An 18,973-nucleotide genomic window follows, 5' to 3' on the forward strand; every position below is an offset into this window, starting at 1 on the left:
ATAGTTTATTTTGTATTCTGTTCTTTTAATTAATTCGTTTCTTTTGTTTTTGTTTTTCAGAAAGCCGATGTAGATAAACAGATTGTGAATGCAAGAACGATAAGCGAGGAAGCCGAGAGATCGAAAGCAGAAGTGGAAGCAAAACTCCAGGAAATGTTAGTACAAAAGAGCGTAGCAGAAGAAACTCTGCAAAAGGCTGCCAGTGAGAAGGATGTTGAAATAATAGCTTTAAAGACGTCTCAGAAAGAATTTGAAATGGAAAAGAAGGTAAATGTTTTTTCTTGTTACAGTAAAATGACGCTGGTATAAGGAAATGTTCAGAATTGCGAAATCACTTTTAGGCCCATCCCTTCCACCTGTTTAATGTGTGTTAAAACATTTCATCTAAACGAATTCCAAACTTTCAGTATAACGAGTGAAAAGTTCGTCTTTTGCGTATATTTAACTTTAATTATTGTTAATCAGGGTGTCTACTGATGCTGGAAATACTGGAAATCCTTGAATTATACTGGAATTTAATTTTGATGCTGGAAATACTGAAAATATACTGGAATTTTGATCCACATACTGGAAAAATCATGAAACTGGTAATTTGTCAACAACCCTTTTTTTGTAATTCTTTTAATAGTCTTAGAAACAATTTTGTATCCATTGAGATTGTAAATTTTTCCAAAGCAAGAGCTCTGTACATTTTGTCAACAGGTGGAGTGGAGGACTGTCAGGGGAGTTGGGAGGCCCTTACAAAAAGGTTAAAAAATCATTGTATTTTAAAAAATCAAAGCTAACTAAATTTATTAAAAATAAAGTATTATTTTGATGGTAAAACAATTACAAACCTGAAATCATCAAGAGTGTGATTATTCCTAAAGAACTTTTAAAAAATCATTATATTAAGTATTGGAATTTGCAAATGAAACTCGATAGACACCCTGTTAATGCAGTATATATATATATATTGCATTATTTCATTATTCAGGTGGTGTGGTAACTATACTTTTCATACATATACGCTATTGGTCGAGCAGGATAGCAATTTAAAAGTATACAATGACCATTATTCCATTAAATTAGGTTTGCGCATCTTCCAATGCAAGAAGTAATTACTATTGGCTAAGTAGGAGCGCAAAGTTTAAAATAAACGAATGAACGTTACAATTTAATATCTGTACCTTATCATTCGTTCATTAACGTCGCATCAAGTAGAAGTCCAGAATATTAGGTGCACTGTGAAAGTTTGGTATGATGCAAAATTACAAAAATGCTTCTTGCAATTGATGTACACCATAGTATTTCGTGTATGTATCCAATTTTTCTCTCGTGAAATAAATATTAAACATTTTTTGGGCTATAAATACATGTTGGAGCAGTGTAGATTCTGCAATAGATAAGGTGACTTCAGGAGGTTTGACTTTTTTAGTATAACAAAATTTCACTGCAAAATCAAGTTCAGAGGTCCCCAAAATTTCTTTATGCTTGTATTTTACTGTATGTATATATTACGACTCAATACGATCTCAATCTTCTGTGCATGGATCTATTGGCAAGGACACTAGAATTTCGTAGTATTACAGCAAAAACTGAAAACTTGCAAATAAAAGAGACTGAATCATTACAAACATACTACTTTAAGTCAAAATAAATTAAGAATAAAGACTCACACGTCATAATTTAATTATGACTCCGAAAACAACACAAATACATCCAAATATGGTACATATTATATTCAAATCGCAGAAAACCTGTCGCACATTTTTGTGTTTTTTGGATGTTTTAGCGTATGAGGATCTTTATTTAGTGTTACTTAAATTTTCATATTTGTCTGGAAGTTAAAAAACGAAGGGCTATCAATTGCGCAATCTATGCGATATATAACTTAAAAAAGAAGAAACAATTAAGTTTTGTCTTCGTTCAGTGTTATTTACTACAAACGTTTTCTTCGTTCTTCTCGTATCATTTTAAATAATAGTGCTGTCTTTTACGACTTGAACGTAGGATCGGATTTCAAGGGTGTCAGTATTTAAATGTCAAAGAAAGTTGAGTAGTAGAATTTACATACTTTTGTTTTTCTTTTTTTAGAGGTTGCTAGCAGATATCGATCGAATTGCAAACGACAAAAGTATAATTGAAAAGGAATTGAGTGATTTAAAAGCCCAGAAAGATGACTTGGATGTCCGGTTGAAGAATGAAGAATGTAAAACCAAAGAACTAGGTGATAGATACAACAAGGAATCAGAAGAGAAGCTACATCGTCTGTTAGGTAAGAATTATATTGGCTTGAAAAAATGAAGCGTAGTATATTTTTCATCCACTGACGAAAAATATTGATTAATCTCAGTCATTTAATTCCCATGTTATATTATTGTAAGTTGCATATAACAACTACGGTACACTCTTCAAGCTTTCAGAACATGGCAAAGGTACTTTTGTTTAGTACGGAATTTCTAGAACATTGAAAGAGAATTGGTTATGGCTTACAAATCTGTAGTACATACGTTTGTGCCAGCTTCATCTGATTCAAATTCATTTACATTTTTAGTTTCAGTGCGATACTTGAATTATGACGACGACGACGACGACCTCCTCCTCCTCCTCCTCCTCCTCCTCCTCCTACTACTACTACTACTACTACTACTATTACTACTACTACTACTACTATTATTATTATTATTATTATTATTATTATTATTATTATTATTATTATTATTATTATTATTATTATTATTATTATTATTATTATTATTATTTAACAATGGCATGCGCTGAATAAACTATTTTGTATGAGTTTTACCATCACTGTATAATATGCGTGTTTTACGCGTAGAGCCACCTTTGTCTTGATACAAAACGTCGTAGGTACTAGACCATTCCATTATCACGCTAGAGAGTGGTGGGCCACTATACATCTCTGTATATCTCACGACGTACATGTAGGTGTCAAAATATGTGCAGTTGAAATAAACGATCCAAATTTGTAATATTGTAATTATTCGTGGCTGAACTCATGAAGTATGATGAAAATAAAGTATTAAATGTAATTTATTTATTTAACAAAATTTCAAGTGAAGTCTGCGACACTGATTTATACTGGGATCCTTGGCAAGTAACAGTCGTCCTTGGCGTATATTTAAAAAAAAGTACCATCTCAACATTCGACTGGTGAAAGTGAGGAGAAAACCTGATTCGAACCTGGGACCTCGAAACAAGAGCTTTAAGCACTAGGCTGTACCCTCGGTAAGTTAATACTTTTCTCTCAAGTAATGACTTACACGTCCGGGAGGAGGTACAGTCTTGTTCAAAAAATATTGGCGTCCTACCTGTTTTAAATGGCCATATTCTTTCAATAGTACCTGGGAAATTTGAATGTTTTGGCTCTAAATAAAGGTCTCAATTAGCCTAAGAAAATTGTTTGATTTAATTCTAAAAGTGGGTTAGAGAATAGGGTTTTTTAAAAAAATTTTAAGGCACATAACATATACGAAGTACCTCAGCACAAGCTTGAACATCTACGAGTGGGTAGGGCTGAGAATTAGTAAGCCTCCTTCGGAACACCAGGTGTTCCTGGATGTGAGTTGAACTCTGCCGGACCATGGTCATACCACAGGTTTCGGTACCTTTGTGCCTCTATGTGAAGGGTGAGGTAAGCTGCTGTAACGCTCGGGTACCACACGTTGAATATGTCACTCCTGCTCGTGGGGGGAGTCGCCATAAGCATAACTTGGGAGAGAATCTGGCTTCGACTCTTGGAAATGGACATATCCCATTCTCCTCTTTTTGATAACATAAGGGGTTATACACTTTGACGTAGACGGTGGATTTTCTTTCATTGAGAAGCGTGTAACAGCAAAATACTAGGGAATTACGGGCTAATATAATAGTATTAGCTACTGGTACTGACCTAGAAGAATAGTGTTTTGCCCGACCCGCTTACGGGGAAACCAATGCATAATTGGACTCATGCTATAGCATGCTAGCACAAATTGAATACATATTTGATTACATGGTATTTCTTGTATCTTTTAGCAATTAATATATTTTTCGAATATTTGAGAAGAATGTTACTAGTCACTCGTACATTATTTCAGATCTTGGTGTGCCATCCTCTTCTTTCTTTGCATTTCTTCCTCTTTATATTTTCTATTTGCTTCTCATTTTCATAGTTTGCACAGCTTTCTTGAATTTAATATTGGATTTTTATATCTTCCCTCTGATATCTTTATGCTGAAGTTTGTGAATGATCATGTAATCAGCTCTCATGAAGGCGAGATAATGAGATGGGGAACGGCCTATATTAAGAAGAGCCGTACACCCATAATTTGCACTGGATTCAAGCCTCGATCTGGTTCGAAGCCCATCTGTCCGTCAAAATCTCGGTATTGCATAAACTCATCTTGATGTTTATACTCCCATTCATCCTCGGGCAACTTTACACATATCCTACCATCTTCTGTCATATTTGTATGTTGTCTTGACTATCGATTTTTTTTCTTTTATAATGACCTGAACAGCAGTCTCTGCATTTGTTTGTTGGTGGTTTGCTTCCACACATTTGTTATTGATCTCCAAAATTTGATGATACTGGTGTTTGCACAATATAAAATTATTAAATAAGTTATTAATTTGGCAAATAAATGTATGTTCACATCTATCTGTGTGGACTAGGGACAAGCTAATATGATGAAACAACTTAAGGGCCTTCAATACGTCCCCTACCAATTTTTGTAAATAACGCAATAAACAGTATCAAGAGTTCGGAAGTAGGCCATTCATTTTTTTCAAAATGTTATTAAATGAAGTTATTGTTAAAGAGACCTTTGCTGTAGTTGAAAGATGTGTATGCACGACAATTATAATGTCATAAATTATAGCCCTACATGTTTTGCCTATAAAAAATTAAGCTATTCATTTTTTTTAAAGCAGAAAACTATTGGAAGATTCTTAATTTTTGTGCGCACTCTAATTTCTGTTTATTTTAGTAGAACTTGGTCCTCACCTGTTCATTGTGCGAAGAAAAATGTAAGTTGTATTATTTTTATGATTTTTATTGTTTTCTGTTTTAGTGTCCTGTATATCAGAAGCTGAAGTTATTGTGCAGCATGCAGTTCACGAAATTGACAATCCTGCTCTAGCAGCTGTAACTTGTACCCCAGGTAGTATAGCATTTTAAGTATTTTAAAAATTTCGCTTCTCCTCTTAAACTAAATGCTAAAAATCTTACCTCAGATTTTTGAGTTCCTATCAAATGAGAATCCTGATTAAAGATAAAGCTTTCCTTTTTCGATTATATATTTCTTTTAATTATATATATTTTTAGTATACATAGTAAATGGAACTTAAAAAAAGTTATTGCATATTTAAAAATAATGGTACGATCTTGAAAAATGATCCTCTTCGGAGGAAGAGGTGACTGAAAGATAAGATTTATGATTTAATTTTCATATCTTCACGGAACGTACGTATTGTTAATCACATTACTAAACTTGACGCACAAAAATGAATTGAATAAGTAGCGTTGGAAAGGTCATGAGTCAGAAAAAGTTATATAAAAAAAAAGTTTAATTTTTCGAAATCCTGATAAGACATGAAATGATCGATCTCAAAACAGTTTTCTTGTCATTGTATGAAATGAACAACTTGTTGTGAGCAATTGGTGTTCCAAAAGAAATAAATAAAAAGTTGTACTAAAGCAAAATCGCCATTTTCTGACTCAAGACATTTTCAAAACCATTGATTCAATTACATTGCAAAGAGCTTCTGTATAATTTTACTGTTTTTGTACTCTTTCTGTTAAACTCATGCGATTTGTAAACCATCACAGAATAAGTTAGTTAAAGTACGTAGTCAACATGTAATTTTAACTATAAAATGCATTTACTAAGTGTTTCGATTTTTGTTTTTGAAGAACTTTTTTAAAATCAAAAATAGAATAAATTAAAGCAGAAATCATTAAATGTCGTAACAATTCTAGAATAACTTTCATGTGTTTTTTTTTTTTTCAATCAAAATTAGTAAAAATTAATACATGTGCTTAACTACCAAACCTATTCTTTTTCGTAGATTATTTCCTTGGATTGTCAGACCCAGTCCTTCAATCTCTTGGCGACGTCGACCAATCATTCCATTCTTTTTGCAAAGATAGTTCCATGTTAGAAGATGTTATGCAAAAAGTAACATTTATGTCTCACCTTCTTGCCAGTTACCTAATTCAAGGGAAGACAACTTCCAACACGTCACCTGACATTGAGCTTGGAGATCGTAAGTGTTAACTCCACTTTCTTTCAGTCTGCAATTGTATACTAATTCATAATTATCTATTTAGTATATTGTGTTATTGTTTGCTACCATAGGTATAAGTTCTTTCGAGGAAAAAAAATAATTTTATTCATTTTAGTTCAAATATTTTTTTAAAATATAGAACACCAAAGTAACTCCTCTCACTAATGCTACTTTTAAAGGATGGGAACGACATAAAATAATGACGAGACGGTAATGCAGAGGTTTCCTGGACGAAGTCTGGCCGTAATTGAGCTGTTACTTAACAGCCAGAATATGGTATGCGTACTTCTCAAGACTTAAAGTGAAGAAAACAAATCAATCCTTTTTTACCGTATAATGATTAAAATCGAGTACAAAAAACACATTTTGCTCGAAAATTCAATACAAAGTACACACTCTTTACAGTTTATTTAAGATATCTTGAAAATATTTTTACCAATCGACAGAACACGCAATAATCTTTAAAAAGTAATAGGTAGCTAGTGAAGTTAGATTCACTATCTACAAACTCAATATTAAGTTCTCATCAACATTTTCTCCTAATTTCTTAAATCTTTATTTTAAAAATACGATACTGTGAGAGTCATGTCAAAATTTAATTCTCATGTGAGAGTCATGTCTCTAAATATTTCAATAATTATTACTTAATTTTTGCTCATATTTAGTTTCGTGAAAAAAAAAAAAAAAAAAAAAAATAGTACAGATGAAACATAAACATGAAAATTATTTTGTTTATTAATAAAACGCCTTATTATGGGTGTGTATTTTGGATCAGTTGTAGAGCACTTACCTCTGGGACCCTTGGTTCCATTCCCGGCCAAGTAAGCTTGTGGGCAACATCGTGCTCGTGGTTCTTTTCTGGTTACTCCCATTTCCGTCCACTCTCATTCCACCAATTCTTCCATTATCATTCACTTGCTTTAATAATCGTTTCCTTAAAATCGTAATCGTGGGACGTTAAACTCAAAAATTTCATTTCATTTTCATGGTTGTTTATTTTTCATCTGAAAAGTTTCAAAAATTCTTTTTTCTTATAATAATACAAAAAGTGGATACAATATAGGAAAACAATCTTAATAGCCCCTTTATATATATATATATATATATATATATATATATATATATATATATATATATATATATATATATATATATATATATATATATATATATATATAAAAATTATATGTATTTCTGACATAAATCTGTGTACATATCCACATTCACATTCGTTCATTTGACGTACACATTATTTCTCAATATAAACTAAAGTTCATTTTTACTATAAGGCAGCTATAGACATTGTTTTATATACACGACAAACGCATGAAGGGTTTCCACTTTCTTCATCAATATACAGCATTTATATCTTAATATAGACATAGACATTATGCAAGTATTGATTTCTATTGAGTAACAAATACAGTAGACCTGCGATTATGCGAGTCACTGTCGAACCGAACTAACCTCGGATAATCGGGACTCGTATAATAGACTTTCTGCAAAATGAAAGACAGTACTGTGCGTACATGAAAACGTGAAATAAGGACGTCATTTGGGAAGGGCAGGAGGGACAAATAGCACGTTCAGGCGTTCTGGTGTAAGTTAAAATGTAAACAATAAAGCCTAAAGTTAAAAAAGTAAAAAAAAGTCTCACTACAATATTTTTCAAAATTATATCATAAAAAATAGCTCTGAAGTTTCGAAAATGATTCCTAAACTTCGTCCAGGAAACCTCTACATTACCGTCTCGTCATTAGTACATCATACTCACACACACACAAAACACACACACACACACACACACAAAAAAAAAAAAAAAAACAATGTTGCCAACACAAGAATAAGACAATTTTCCTACTCGGTGCAAAGTAATCTCTGCTGGTGCAAAGTACACCCATTTTACGGTATGCCATTCAAGACCTGTGAAGATCGACATATGAAAATATTGTTGTAATTTTCAGATAATAAAAAAATCTCATAGTAAGTTTGTTTGCAGTTTAACGTCCCTTTTTTGATATATGAAATTGGTACATACAGTTTAAAGTAGAATCCGAACCACAGTAACTTGTTCAGTGTTCTCCCATCGGCAATCGAACTCGGAGCCATCTCATTTTGGGGATCAATAGGTTGTTCCCTTATGTTATAGAAAGTATTTGAATTCATGATAAGATGTAGGAAACTGCATTACATTTAGTATTTAAAGTATTTGTTGATCAATAAGTAGGATATTTCTGTTAATTCAAAATTATTATTAATTGTACCATTTTTCTGTCGAGGTATTTGTCTCATCACTCTTTTGCCGTTATCACATAAAAACGCTTACACTCTACGTTCAAACTTTTATTTCCTACCCTACCACCTCTTGAGTGCCCCTCTGGCCAAGCAGCAAACGCAGTGCTTTCTGTGCGCGTGGTTCCGAGTTCGATTTTTAGTAGTGGGATGATATATATATAATTCTTTAAAATGTTCTGTCCTCACTTAGCTGATAAGCTGAAAGAATATAAACAAGCACAATAACGTGCCTAGATTTAACCATTTAAATATTGAAGCATGACAGTATGTTCAAAAAACACTAGCTCGACAGAAAGAACTCAAAAGATCGGAAAAAGAAGCCGATGCGACGCGATACGAGAGCGATTGTCATGCCAAGATAGCAAACCTCCTATTCCTCATTGAGCGCTGTTCCCCATACAATAGACACATTAGGGAGATGATTACACTTGATCTTAGGAAATGCGGACGAATCACGGAATTTCTGAAAATGTATGCAGATGGAAAATTTTACTCTCAAAATGTAGACGTGTCCCCGTGTAGTAACCTTACCGTCATGTGTAGTCTTGGAGTTGAAAAGGAACATACAACATAAGCCAGTCAAAATATTACCTTCTCCGAAAAAGCTTTTTACCGCACTGGAAGTAAAATATTAAGGAATTTATTAATTATTCTTAATTGAAAGAAGAAATTGTCAGTTTTGTGTATTGATCTTAATTTTTTCTGCTTTGTTCCTAAGATATTGCGGAAGTTTGTAAATCTGTTGGAACGGAATCTCTTGTGTTCCTGAGCTTGATGAAAGAGAGAGGCAAAGAAGAAGAGGTTTCAAGGAATATTGGTGTGGTGAAGAGCAGACTTGAAGAAGTGATAGAACTCGTAAATAGGTTAACTAGTGCCCTTAAGGGAGATTCACTGGAGCAGCTAGGTGACATGGTGGAAAGCGAACTCTCTTGTATGGATAAAGCAATAGAAGAGGCGGCGTCAAGAATAGAGGTTAGTGTTGTATGATAATAGTAAAATATAGTGTTGGTAATTACGTTTGTCAGAGGAGAGTTAGCGAAAACTACTTTTCTATCATAATCTGTATCTTTAGTGATAGCTCAAGTAATGAAATAAATAAAATAAAACTGTATTTCTCTGTTATTTTATCAGCATCATTCGATTTATCATACCTATATGCATACGTGAATGTAATGGTAAATATCACAGTATTGCGAGCGGTGATGATATTTAATGAGAAAAACAAAAAGGCTAATATTCACCGCAATATATATATATATATATATATATATATATATATATATATATATATAGCAGAGTTTTCTTCTATATGTAACAAGTAGCACTTTCGGAAGAAACCTCTTCCTTCATCGGCTTTCTTAAAATTTAAATAAATAAAACATGAAAGAGAATTCGGAAGAGTAAAAAAGGTTAAGAAATGTAAAAAACAAATCATCTGTCAAAAAATTAAACACATGGGAATGGCACTCACTGTCATTGCACACTGCTTTTCATTGTTTTCTTTTCTTGCTTTCCAGATAATGAAAGTATATAGTGAAACGATTACTCCAAGTAATATTTATTTCTCCTCTACCCAAATTAAGTATGGGTCCCTCTTTCTGGATGTAATATGATTCTTTGATGATTCGTTCTGTTGCTGTTTTTGCTTTTTCAGTTTAAGATGACTCCGCGATGTGATGGTTATAATCTCTAAGATGCGTTGCTATACTTTTTTTTTTTTTAATAGCAAGAACATGCTACAGCTGAAATTGTTTATTATTATTATTATTATTATTATTATTATTATTATTATTATTATTATTATTATTATTATTATTATTATTATTATTATTATTATTATTATTATTTCTGTTACATTCATAAAATCGATTGATAAATTCGCCGTTATATTGTAGGGTAAACTGTTGTTCAGTAATAGAACCGTGATGTGCATACGTGAGAGAAATTTTTCTCTTTTTCCGTCTCATAAGCTGAGTTAGCCTCGGATTTGAATTTTATGTGGAAATAGTATTATTATAAAAATCGGTACACATTGGCAATAGTTATCATGTATTATCATAAAAGTTACATGTTAAATTGAACTGTTATAATCATGAATGAGGAAGTAGTATAGATGATTGAATACTGCATATGTGTGTATTCAAATGTTAAATATTTCAAACTTTGAGAGCTCGTAAATTGAAATAAATATTATTTTGTAATTTAGGGAGAACAAAAGTAATGTAATGTAAACAAAATAACTGAAAATACATTGTTTTGTTTATAGTAAGTATCTACAGAGTACTTTTTAATACAAGTTTTTAATTATTAAATGATTAGATCGTCAGTGGTTGTTTTCTTTTGAGTATTTTCCAACAGTGGAATACACAATTAAATACAAAGGGTATGTTACTTACTAGAACGTAGTATGCCATAAAAAAAAAACTTACATTGTAAAGTGCTTTTTGGAACTACTTGAATTTTTATGCAAAATTATAGTAATGAATAAATAAAATATTCACTGAAAAAGGAAATCCTTTGCAGGAAATGTTGAACAAATCGAGAGCAGCAGATTCTGGTATAAAGTTGGAAGTGAATGAGAAAATTCTTGACTCCTGTACAACTCTCATGCAGGCAATTCGTATATTGGTGCAGAAATCGAAAGTGCTTCAGGCAGAAATCGTTGCTCAGGGAAAGGTAATTATATTATAGATTCTTATTTGATTTATTGCCTGGGATTAGAAGAGTATATGTATTTATTTTTTTCTGTTTTGTGCAGATGTGAGTATCCCCAGTTACAGAAACGTTATACTTTCAGAAAAATGATACTTAAAAAGAAAGAAAGAAAAAGTTAACTACTGTAAATTCGATAAAACTTTATTCTTATTATTATGAATTTTTGGCACAGTTGTACAGTTTTGTTCAACCGCACATGTCTTTCGTAAAGGCCCTTATTTTTTACTTATAGATGTAGTTAAGTCGAACAAAGCTTTAGTCATCTTTCGCTAATTGAGGTATTTTTTTCACGCCAAAGTATTATTAGTTCTTATTTATGGTCCTTTATAAGAGATGTAGACAGCCAGGTTTTTTGAACAAGCCTGTACATATTTATTACAAGTAGTTAGTACAGTAAAAATGAGTAGCATTAATATATACGAGGAGTGGCTGGTAAGTTCGCTGAATAGGTATTAAATAAAAGTTGCAATTAAGAAAATTTATTTCTCAATATAATTTCCCTTGAGTGAAATGCTTCTCACATCGGGCATACAGTGCTTTAATACCGCCGAAAAAAACAAAAATGATCTTCCTTGCTTTCAGAAGACTTTCTACAGCCACCTTGATTTCGTTCTCATCTTCAGATCCCCGACCTTGTAACTCTTTTTTTTTTTTTCAGAGTGGAAGAAAGAAAATGTTCGCTCGGGGCCAGGAGCCTATTCTACTATTAAACTTTGCGACTTTTCATTTTGCAAATTTTTTGAGTTCTACCATTATTCTTTAAGAACTCACAGTTAGTCATAACGCAACTGCAAAGTTGCAGTCTTTGCAAGGTGACAATTGCTTGTCGAAGCGTGCTATAAACGAGTATCCATTTGGTTGTTTACGTGTGATCGAAGTTTTAAGGGTCTTGAATACCTCCACCAACTTTCTTCTTCAGCCCATTAATTTTTATGGGGAATTAATCTTCTGTTTTCTTTTAAATAAGCGGAGTTTTGAACAGTTTTATTTTAATGATTTTTTTTCTTCAGGTCTATTTATATGTACCTTGCTTTGTCAAAATCTTTTATTATATACAAGTATAATATTACTTTAAATAGATTTCATTTACATATATTAAAAATATACACCAGAATTTAATTTTCAGAAGAGTAAGAGACATTTAAATAGATCTTAAGAAATAATTGGTAAAATAAAACCATTTAAATATCCGCTTATTTCAAAGAAAACAGAAGAATACTTCCCCATATAAATCAGGGTTAAAAAAGAAAAATGGCGGAGGTATTCAAGACCTTTAAAACACGTGAAAATTTGTTTTGGTTTGATAAAATATATTTCAGTTAGTTTACTTCCCCCAACATCTGAACAAAATAGGAGCTTGGAGTTATGAATCTAATTAAAAAGTGAAACTGAGGCTATAAAGCTACAAACTATAGTAAAAGTTTTTTTTTTTTTTTTTTTTTTTCAATTGAGCAATAAGTAAAATAATAAATACAGTAAGCTTAACCATGGCGTGTAGTAGTAGTTCTCAAATGTTTTTTTCGATGCATTGTTTAAGTTTCGAAAATTGCAGTGAAAGAAAAAAAGACATGGGATAGATGGGAGGAATTCTTTATAGTGCAAGGAAGTATGACGGTAACTCCGAATACTATTAAATTTAAGCTCTATTTTTTAATACAATAGCCACATACAACACTTATTCTGATACTATATTCTTTGGCGGTATATAATTCTAACTTGTGAAGCAAAGAGTTAACTTTACAAGCTCCAGTTAGTATTCTTACTGTCATTGTGTAAAGAATATCCATCAATCTGTGATAGGTGGCCAATACAATCTAATATTGCATATAATTCGCGCCAGGAGGTTCCGCGTAGGGATGAGTCCATACATGACAGGCGCATTAGCGAAGGTGTGTATGGGCATAAAGGAAGATTTCTTTGTTTCAGCATTTGCTAATACAACTAATAATTTGCGTGTCTGTGTAAGGATACCAACAGGAACAGACTTTCTGATATTAATCCAATAAATGTACCAGGAAGTCGTTCTGGAACTGTGTTACAGAAGGTGTTGGTTGGTTGATTGTAGTTTAACGTCCTTTTCAGCAGTGAAGCTATATGAGACGTGGACCTATAGCATAACTTGAGGTTCGAACCACATGAGTTCCCACCGGGATATTACAGAAGAACAGTGTGGTAGATTACATAAAAGATGTGAATAATAGAGTTCACAGCGCGGCGTACTTGGCTTTCTTCCCGAAAATTTTGTCCAAAGAAAGGCAAAATCAAAGTGTGAGTGAGCTGCAGTGAAACATTATTTGCTGAAGTACGTGCCCTACATGTGATTCCAATTTAATTTATCTCAGCTCCGGATGGGGGGAGGTCGGCCAGTTCCGAAGTCCTCGGTAAGTATGCTTGGGAAAGAACATTGCTTGCACTGTTGTGCAAATAGTTGTCTTTCACACACCATGTATTTGATAACTGTTTCCAAACAATAAAGAGAAAGTAGTATTTGTCTTGCTCTAAGGATGCAAAGCCGGTCAAATTGCTCCAACAAAAATTCCACTTATTCGCTTAAATACTTTATATTTAAATAAATCACACCATTGTAGAATCTGACTCTCTTTATATCATCCTCACTTAATAAATATGTCAATTACCCGAAACATTTCGTAAACTACATTGGCTCTTATTCAGTCATTCAAGCAGAGCTAAACTTCTCTTTACAAAATACGACACAACTTTTCAAACTCTTCTCTGTATTTTTCAGTTCTAAAAAAATGGTGGAACATAAATCAGAAATTTCTGCGAAACTTTTGCGAGTTTTCACTGCACTTTGCACTTCTCACTTTGCAGGATTTTTTTTTTCGTGAAACAAAAATCTTGCTGAAAGTTGCAAAGTTCAATGATGGAATAAGACCCAGTTCTGGGCTGTATGTTGTGTGGTGTATCTTTTTAAGACCTATATTTTTCAATACATGCTCCGAAACTCCTGCAAATCAAGAGAATTTCCCATGTCGCTTCTGTAAGACTGCCTCACGAACATGAGGCAAGAAATTTGCGTAATATTGACCATTCATCAGAGTCCCCTTTGCCAGATAATCGAGCAGCAAAATATCTTCGCTGTCGTAAAAAAACAGTTGTTATAAACTTGTAAGTCAACTTTTGCATCTTGAATTTCTGTGCTGGTCTTTCTCCTTGCTTAATCCACTGCATAGACTCTTGTTTCGACTCCGGGTCATATTGGAGACTACAAGTCTCATGTACAGTTACGATTCGGGCGCAGATTTCCTCGAGATTGTCTCCGGCTAATTCCAAAAATTTTTTACAACTTCAGTCGTCGTCGCTTGTCACTTTCAGTATACAGCACTTTTTTTCTCATGTTTAAATGTTTGCGCAAAATTTCTCTGGTCCTTTACTAATCTGCAACTCTTCCGCTGTCTGCCACAACTTTCTTCTTCCGTCGGCCAGGACTTTGTCTTCCTTTTTTCAATGACCATCGCTACTGAACGTCTTGGGCGGGGGTTATCTTCACCACAGATCTCCCGGCCTTGTTGAAATAGGCAGACCCATTTTTTGACCATGATGTACGATGGCCCAGAATCCTTAAGGTTGACGACATGCTTTCAGACATTTTCTTTAAGCGATTTGTCCCCTTCTTCATGAGGTATTTTTTCATGGCGTGGTGCACGAAATTGCCAAAATTTTAGGATTCGACTGACGATCTTTCTCTTTCCTCATATAATAGCATAATGAGAATGTTGAAGTGATATCTATACTACCAAAGAATGTCAGAATTAGTGTTATTTATTAATCAGTACAAAAAACATGCTAAGTACCTCAGGCTATGAAGTTACTAGTCGCTTCTCGTATATACTAGTAAATGCCCCAACGTGCTACTGGTGGCAATATTTTGCGTTACAGTTCATCTTTTAAACTTGAGCTTTCGCAAACTTTTTGTACAGATATCTTGAGGAAGCACCCCCACCCCTTTTTCTTCAATTATAGGCCGAACATTTAAGAAACGATGAAACACGAGATTATTTTAGATTAAATGTCCAAACCCCAAATCTCATGTCTTTAACCTTGAGAGATTATGATATATATACATATGTCGTATTTAATGATTGTAACTCCCGTTCCTTTTTTTTTCTTCTTTTTTTAAACAAATACCGATAAATGATTAAATACGTATTTAATTATTTTAACTCGAAAGGATTCCGAGATATGGATTCTTTAATATAATAATTGCCACCCTTATTTCCCCTCTAATCCGTCGAAGTTCCAAAAAATTGTTCTGTAGTAGTACCTTACGTTACAAATCCTATGACTGTTCAAATTTCAAGCTTCTAGCTTAAGCAGTTTGGCCTGGGCGTTGATCAAGCAGTCACGCAAGACTTATTTAACTACCCTGCTGAATGTAACAACGCCGTTACCTGTATAGAAAGATCGTGTAATTTTAAATTGTGATCGGGTTTTTGCTGTTCTTTTTAGTCACATCAGTAAATAATGGATTTACACTTTAATAAAGACCTTGGTTGCTCGTCCAGTAGTTTTGTTCATTTGTTTTGTGCTTGTCTAAGAGTACCATTCGTCATAATATATCGGGTTAGTTTCAAAATAAGACGATGCATATCTAACTCTGTTTTATGGACAAGTTACGAAACACAACAATATTTTTGCATTAAAATGGTGTAACAATAATGGATCTAATTTTATTTATTATCGTTTAAATAAATACATCTTATTGTGTTGAATAATTGTACGTATTATAGTAACATCTGGATACATTGACTAATGTACTGTCTCGAAAACATTATTTATAAATAAATAAATGCTTCTTACCATTCGTAGGGAACAGCTTCTGCAAAGGAATTTTATAAAAGAAATCATCGATGGACTGAAGGTCTTATATCTGCAGCTAAAGCTGTTGGAATGGGTGCCAAATTTCTTGTGTAAGTGTTCTGTTCTACTAAAATTTAAGTTTATATTATACTACGGTTTCCTAATATATGTAGTGAATGTGCAACACGTTAATAATAACTTTATAATTAATCTTATGTGCGTTCTTACAAGTAGACTTGGGTTCAGTCCCTAGTAGGATTATGTTGTGTATGGTTTGCATTTTCCATTAAGTTGTGAGTTCACATTTCATGGAGACTTATAGCTGAAAAAGATAGTTTAACTCAAACGAAATATTAGTTATTGCATTAGTTATTCGATTGAAATAAATAGCTCGTCCAGGGTTAGAAGTTGATAATTTCATTAGGAATTCTTTAAATATGTATTACTTCGCATAAAGATTCATTCACAGTGTGTACCAATATTATTATTATTTAGGTTTACGATTCATATATATTCTAATATCATGAAACACCTTTCTTTTTAAAGTTGTTAGTGCCTTCTCATTCACCGTATTGTTTCTTCGCCAATTAAGAATATTAGAAAAAACAATTCAGTAAGTCTCAGTAATTTTAGACTGAAGGTCCAAAGATACTGAGAATTGTTTTTCAATAAAAATTAATAACATATTGTGCATAACAAGTTAACTTCATACCTTCTGCCCAAAATTATGTACCGGTAACTTTAGGAAGAAATATTTTACTTGAAATGAACCGTAATTTATGAAAACTCTGTATTCAAAAGTGTAAATTATTTAAGTTTTGTCAGCTCCGTGATATTTCTCATGCTGCTTCCAAAGATGTGGAAGATGGACTACTCACTATTCTTAGTTATGAAGTTAACCTGTTCTACACAATTTTGTTATTAATTCTTATTGGGGAAAAAATCTCAGTAACTTTACACTTTCTATCTAAAGTTACTGAGACTTACTAAGTTATTTTTTCTAATATTCGTAATTGACAAAGAGCTACGTAAAGGAATTGAACAATAAGGTGAATGAGAAGACATTAACAACTTTAAAGAGAAAAGTGTTTCATGATGTTAGAATATATGTGAATCGGAAACCTAAATAATAATTTCTCCAGTCACTTTCATTGCTATGGTATCATATCGTATTTCTGACCGTTTAAGTATAGATTATCTCATGCATTATTTATTCTTTGCATACAGAAATGCTGCCGACAAAGTTGTAAGTGGTCAAGGCAAATTCGAGCAGTTAGTGGTGGCGTCGCAGGAAATCGCAGCCAGTACAGCACAGCTTGTGGTAGCCAGTAAAGTAAAGGCAAGTCGCAAGAGCCAAAATTTGTCTGCGTTGACAGCAGCATCGCGAGGCGTTACACAAGCAACAGGTGGTGTTGTAGCAACAGCCAAGTCTTGTAGTCAGATGGTAGAAGAGAATGGTAAGTTTTCAGTTACTGATGATTCTCCGTTGGTATTGGGTAGTTAGAATACTCATATTATTCATATTAAACTTACTTCGTTTATCAAACATTCTAGTTCATTTATTTATGTGTATGAGTTGGTAGAATCGTTACGATTTTCAGTTCATTCTTATTCACCAAAATACAAAGTAAAAAAACACGTTTTTTTTTACGAATATGGTTCTTTTTTACGAATATGATACATAGTAAAGAACCATTTTTGTACGAATATGGTTCTTTATTATATGAAGTGGAAACATTTTTCGTATCTTGTAACGATCTGAAAAACGATCGTTAGAAATCTGATCTGTTTGGTCTACTTGTCATTATTTGATTGTTTTATTTTATTGTAAATACTTGTTCATTTCATTTTAAGATTTCTGTTACTAATTTTAAAATGTTATCATCAATTTTCAACTCAAATTTTATTAAAACGAGTCGATAAATTATAGTTTTCTGGAATACTAAATGAATTACTGGGCGGAAAGTGCCTTAAATTCTGTATACATGCATTTTTATCTTTTTCTTATTTGTTGATCGATTGATGGATATACAAAAATAAACAGTGAAAGTTGATAAAGGTAAAACCGAATTAATTTGACGTTTAAAGCAGTTTTAAGTGTTATTTAATCGAATTGCCGTAAAATATTGAAAATTATATTCTTTTGTACAGTAAATAAATATAAACGGTAAGACGTGTTTGTGGAATATCGTTGAGATGTACCTAATATGAGTTGCTAAGAGCCTAGCCTGCCTACTTTCGGATTCCAGATGATTACCAATGTTAAATTATTAATTTAGATTTTGTATGCAATAACTATTTTATTAAATAATATGGAGTTTCCAGAATCTAGAAAGCTAATATTACAGCTTATGTACTAACACGAGATGGATGTTACGGATGTTTTCTGATATGTATTCTTAGCCATTGTTTTATAAAGCTCCGTAGTCATGTGCAAATACGTCGCTGTCTTCAAGTAAGAAATGAATTAAAATATTAGAAGCGAATAAAGTATATACGTCGAAGTCTTGATATTAATTGGAATAATATATGTACTTGCTGTAGGAAGTAAAGTGGTGCTAAGATGTATCCTATAATCCGGATCGTTTAAAAGCAGATAGCTGTAATATAGTTCTTGTATCCTAGTAATTGAAATAAACATAAATTTTTGGAACTGAGATTTGGAATCTATATGACTATTGTTATGTTTGTTAAATGCTGTGAATCTGCTTCCACGCATGATATCCGGACCTGCTCGACTGGTAATAATTGGAATGGAAGTCCGAAATACAAATTATATAAAAGTTAAGGTTTTCTTAGGGCAACGAAGGGTTGTTCCTATAGAAAGAAAATGGGTAGTACTAGTGAGTGTTTTAGAAAAATTTAACCC

General features: G+C 32.7%; 1 protein-coding gene across 1 annotated transcript in view; it reads left to right on the top strand.

Moving 5' to 3' along the window:
- Positions 1-18,973, top strand: part of LOC145694843 (huntingtin-interacting protein 1-like) — a 163,305-nt gene that overhangs the window by 124,066 nt on the left and 20,266 nt on the right. The window contains exons 13-20 of the mRNA XM_081771527.1: positions 61-267; positions 2,077-2,257; positions 5,058-5,147; positions 6,055-6,252; positions 9,287-9,540; positions 11,092-11,244; positions 16,114-16,214; positions 17,332-17,561. Of these exons, the coding sequence (XP_081627653.1) occupies positions 61-267; positions 2,077-2,257; positions 5,058-5,147; positions 6,055-6,252; positions 9,287-9,540; positions 11,092-11,244; positions 16,114-16,214; positions 17,332-17,561 (1,414 nt within the window). The remainder of the gene's footprint in view (positions 1-60; positions 268-2,076; positions 2,258-5,057; positions 5,148-6,054; positions 6,253-9,286; positions 9,541-11,091; positions 11,245-16,113; positions 16,215-17,331; positions 17,562-18,973) is intronic.

The sequence above is a fragment of the Thermobia domestica genome, chromosome 9, assembly GCF_964235325.1.
Source record: "Thermobia domestica chromosome 9, izTheDome1.hap1.1, whole genome shotgun sequence".
NCBI classification, from domain to species: Eukaryota; Metazoa; Arthropoda; class Insecta; order Zygentoma; family Lepismatidae; genus Thermobia; species Thermobia domestica.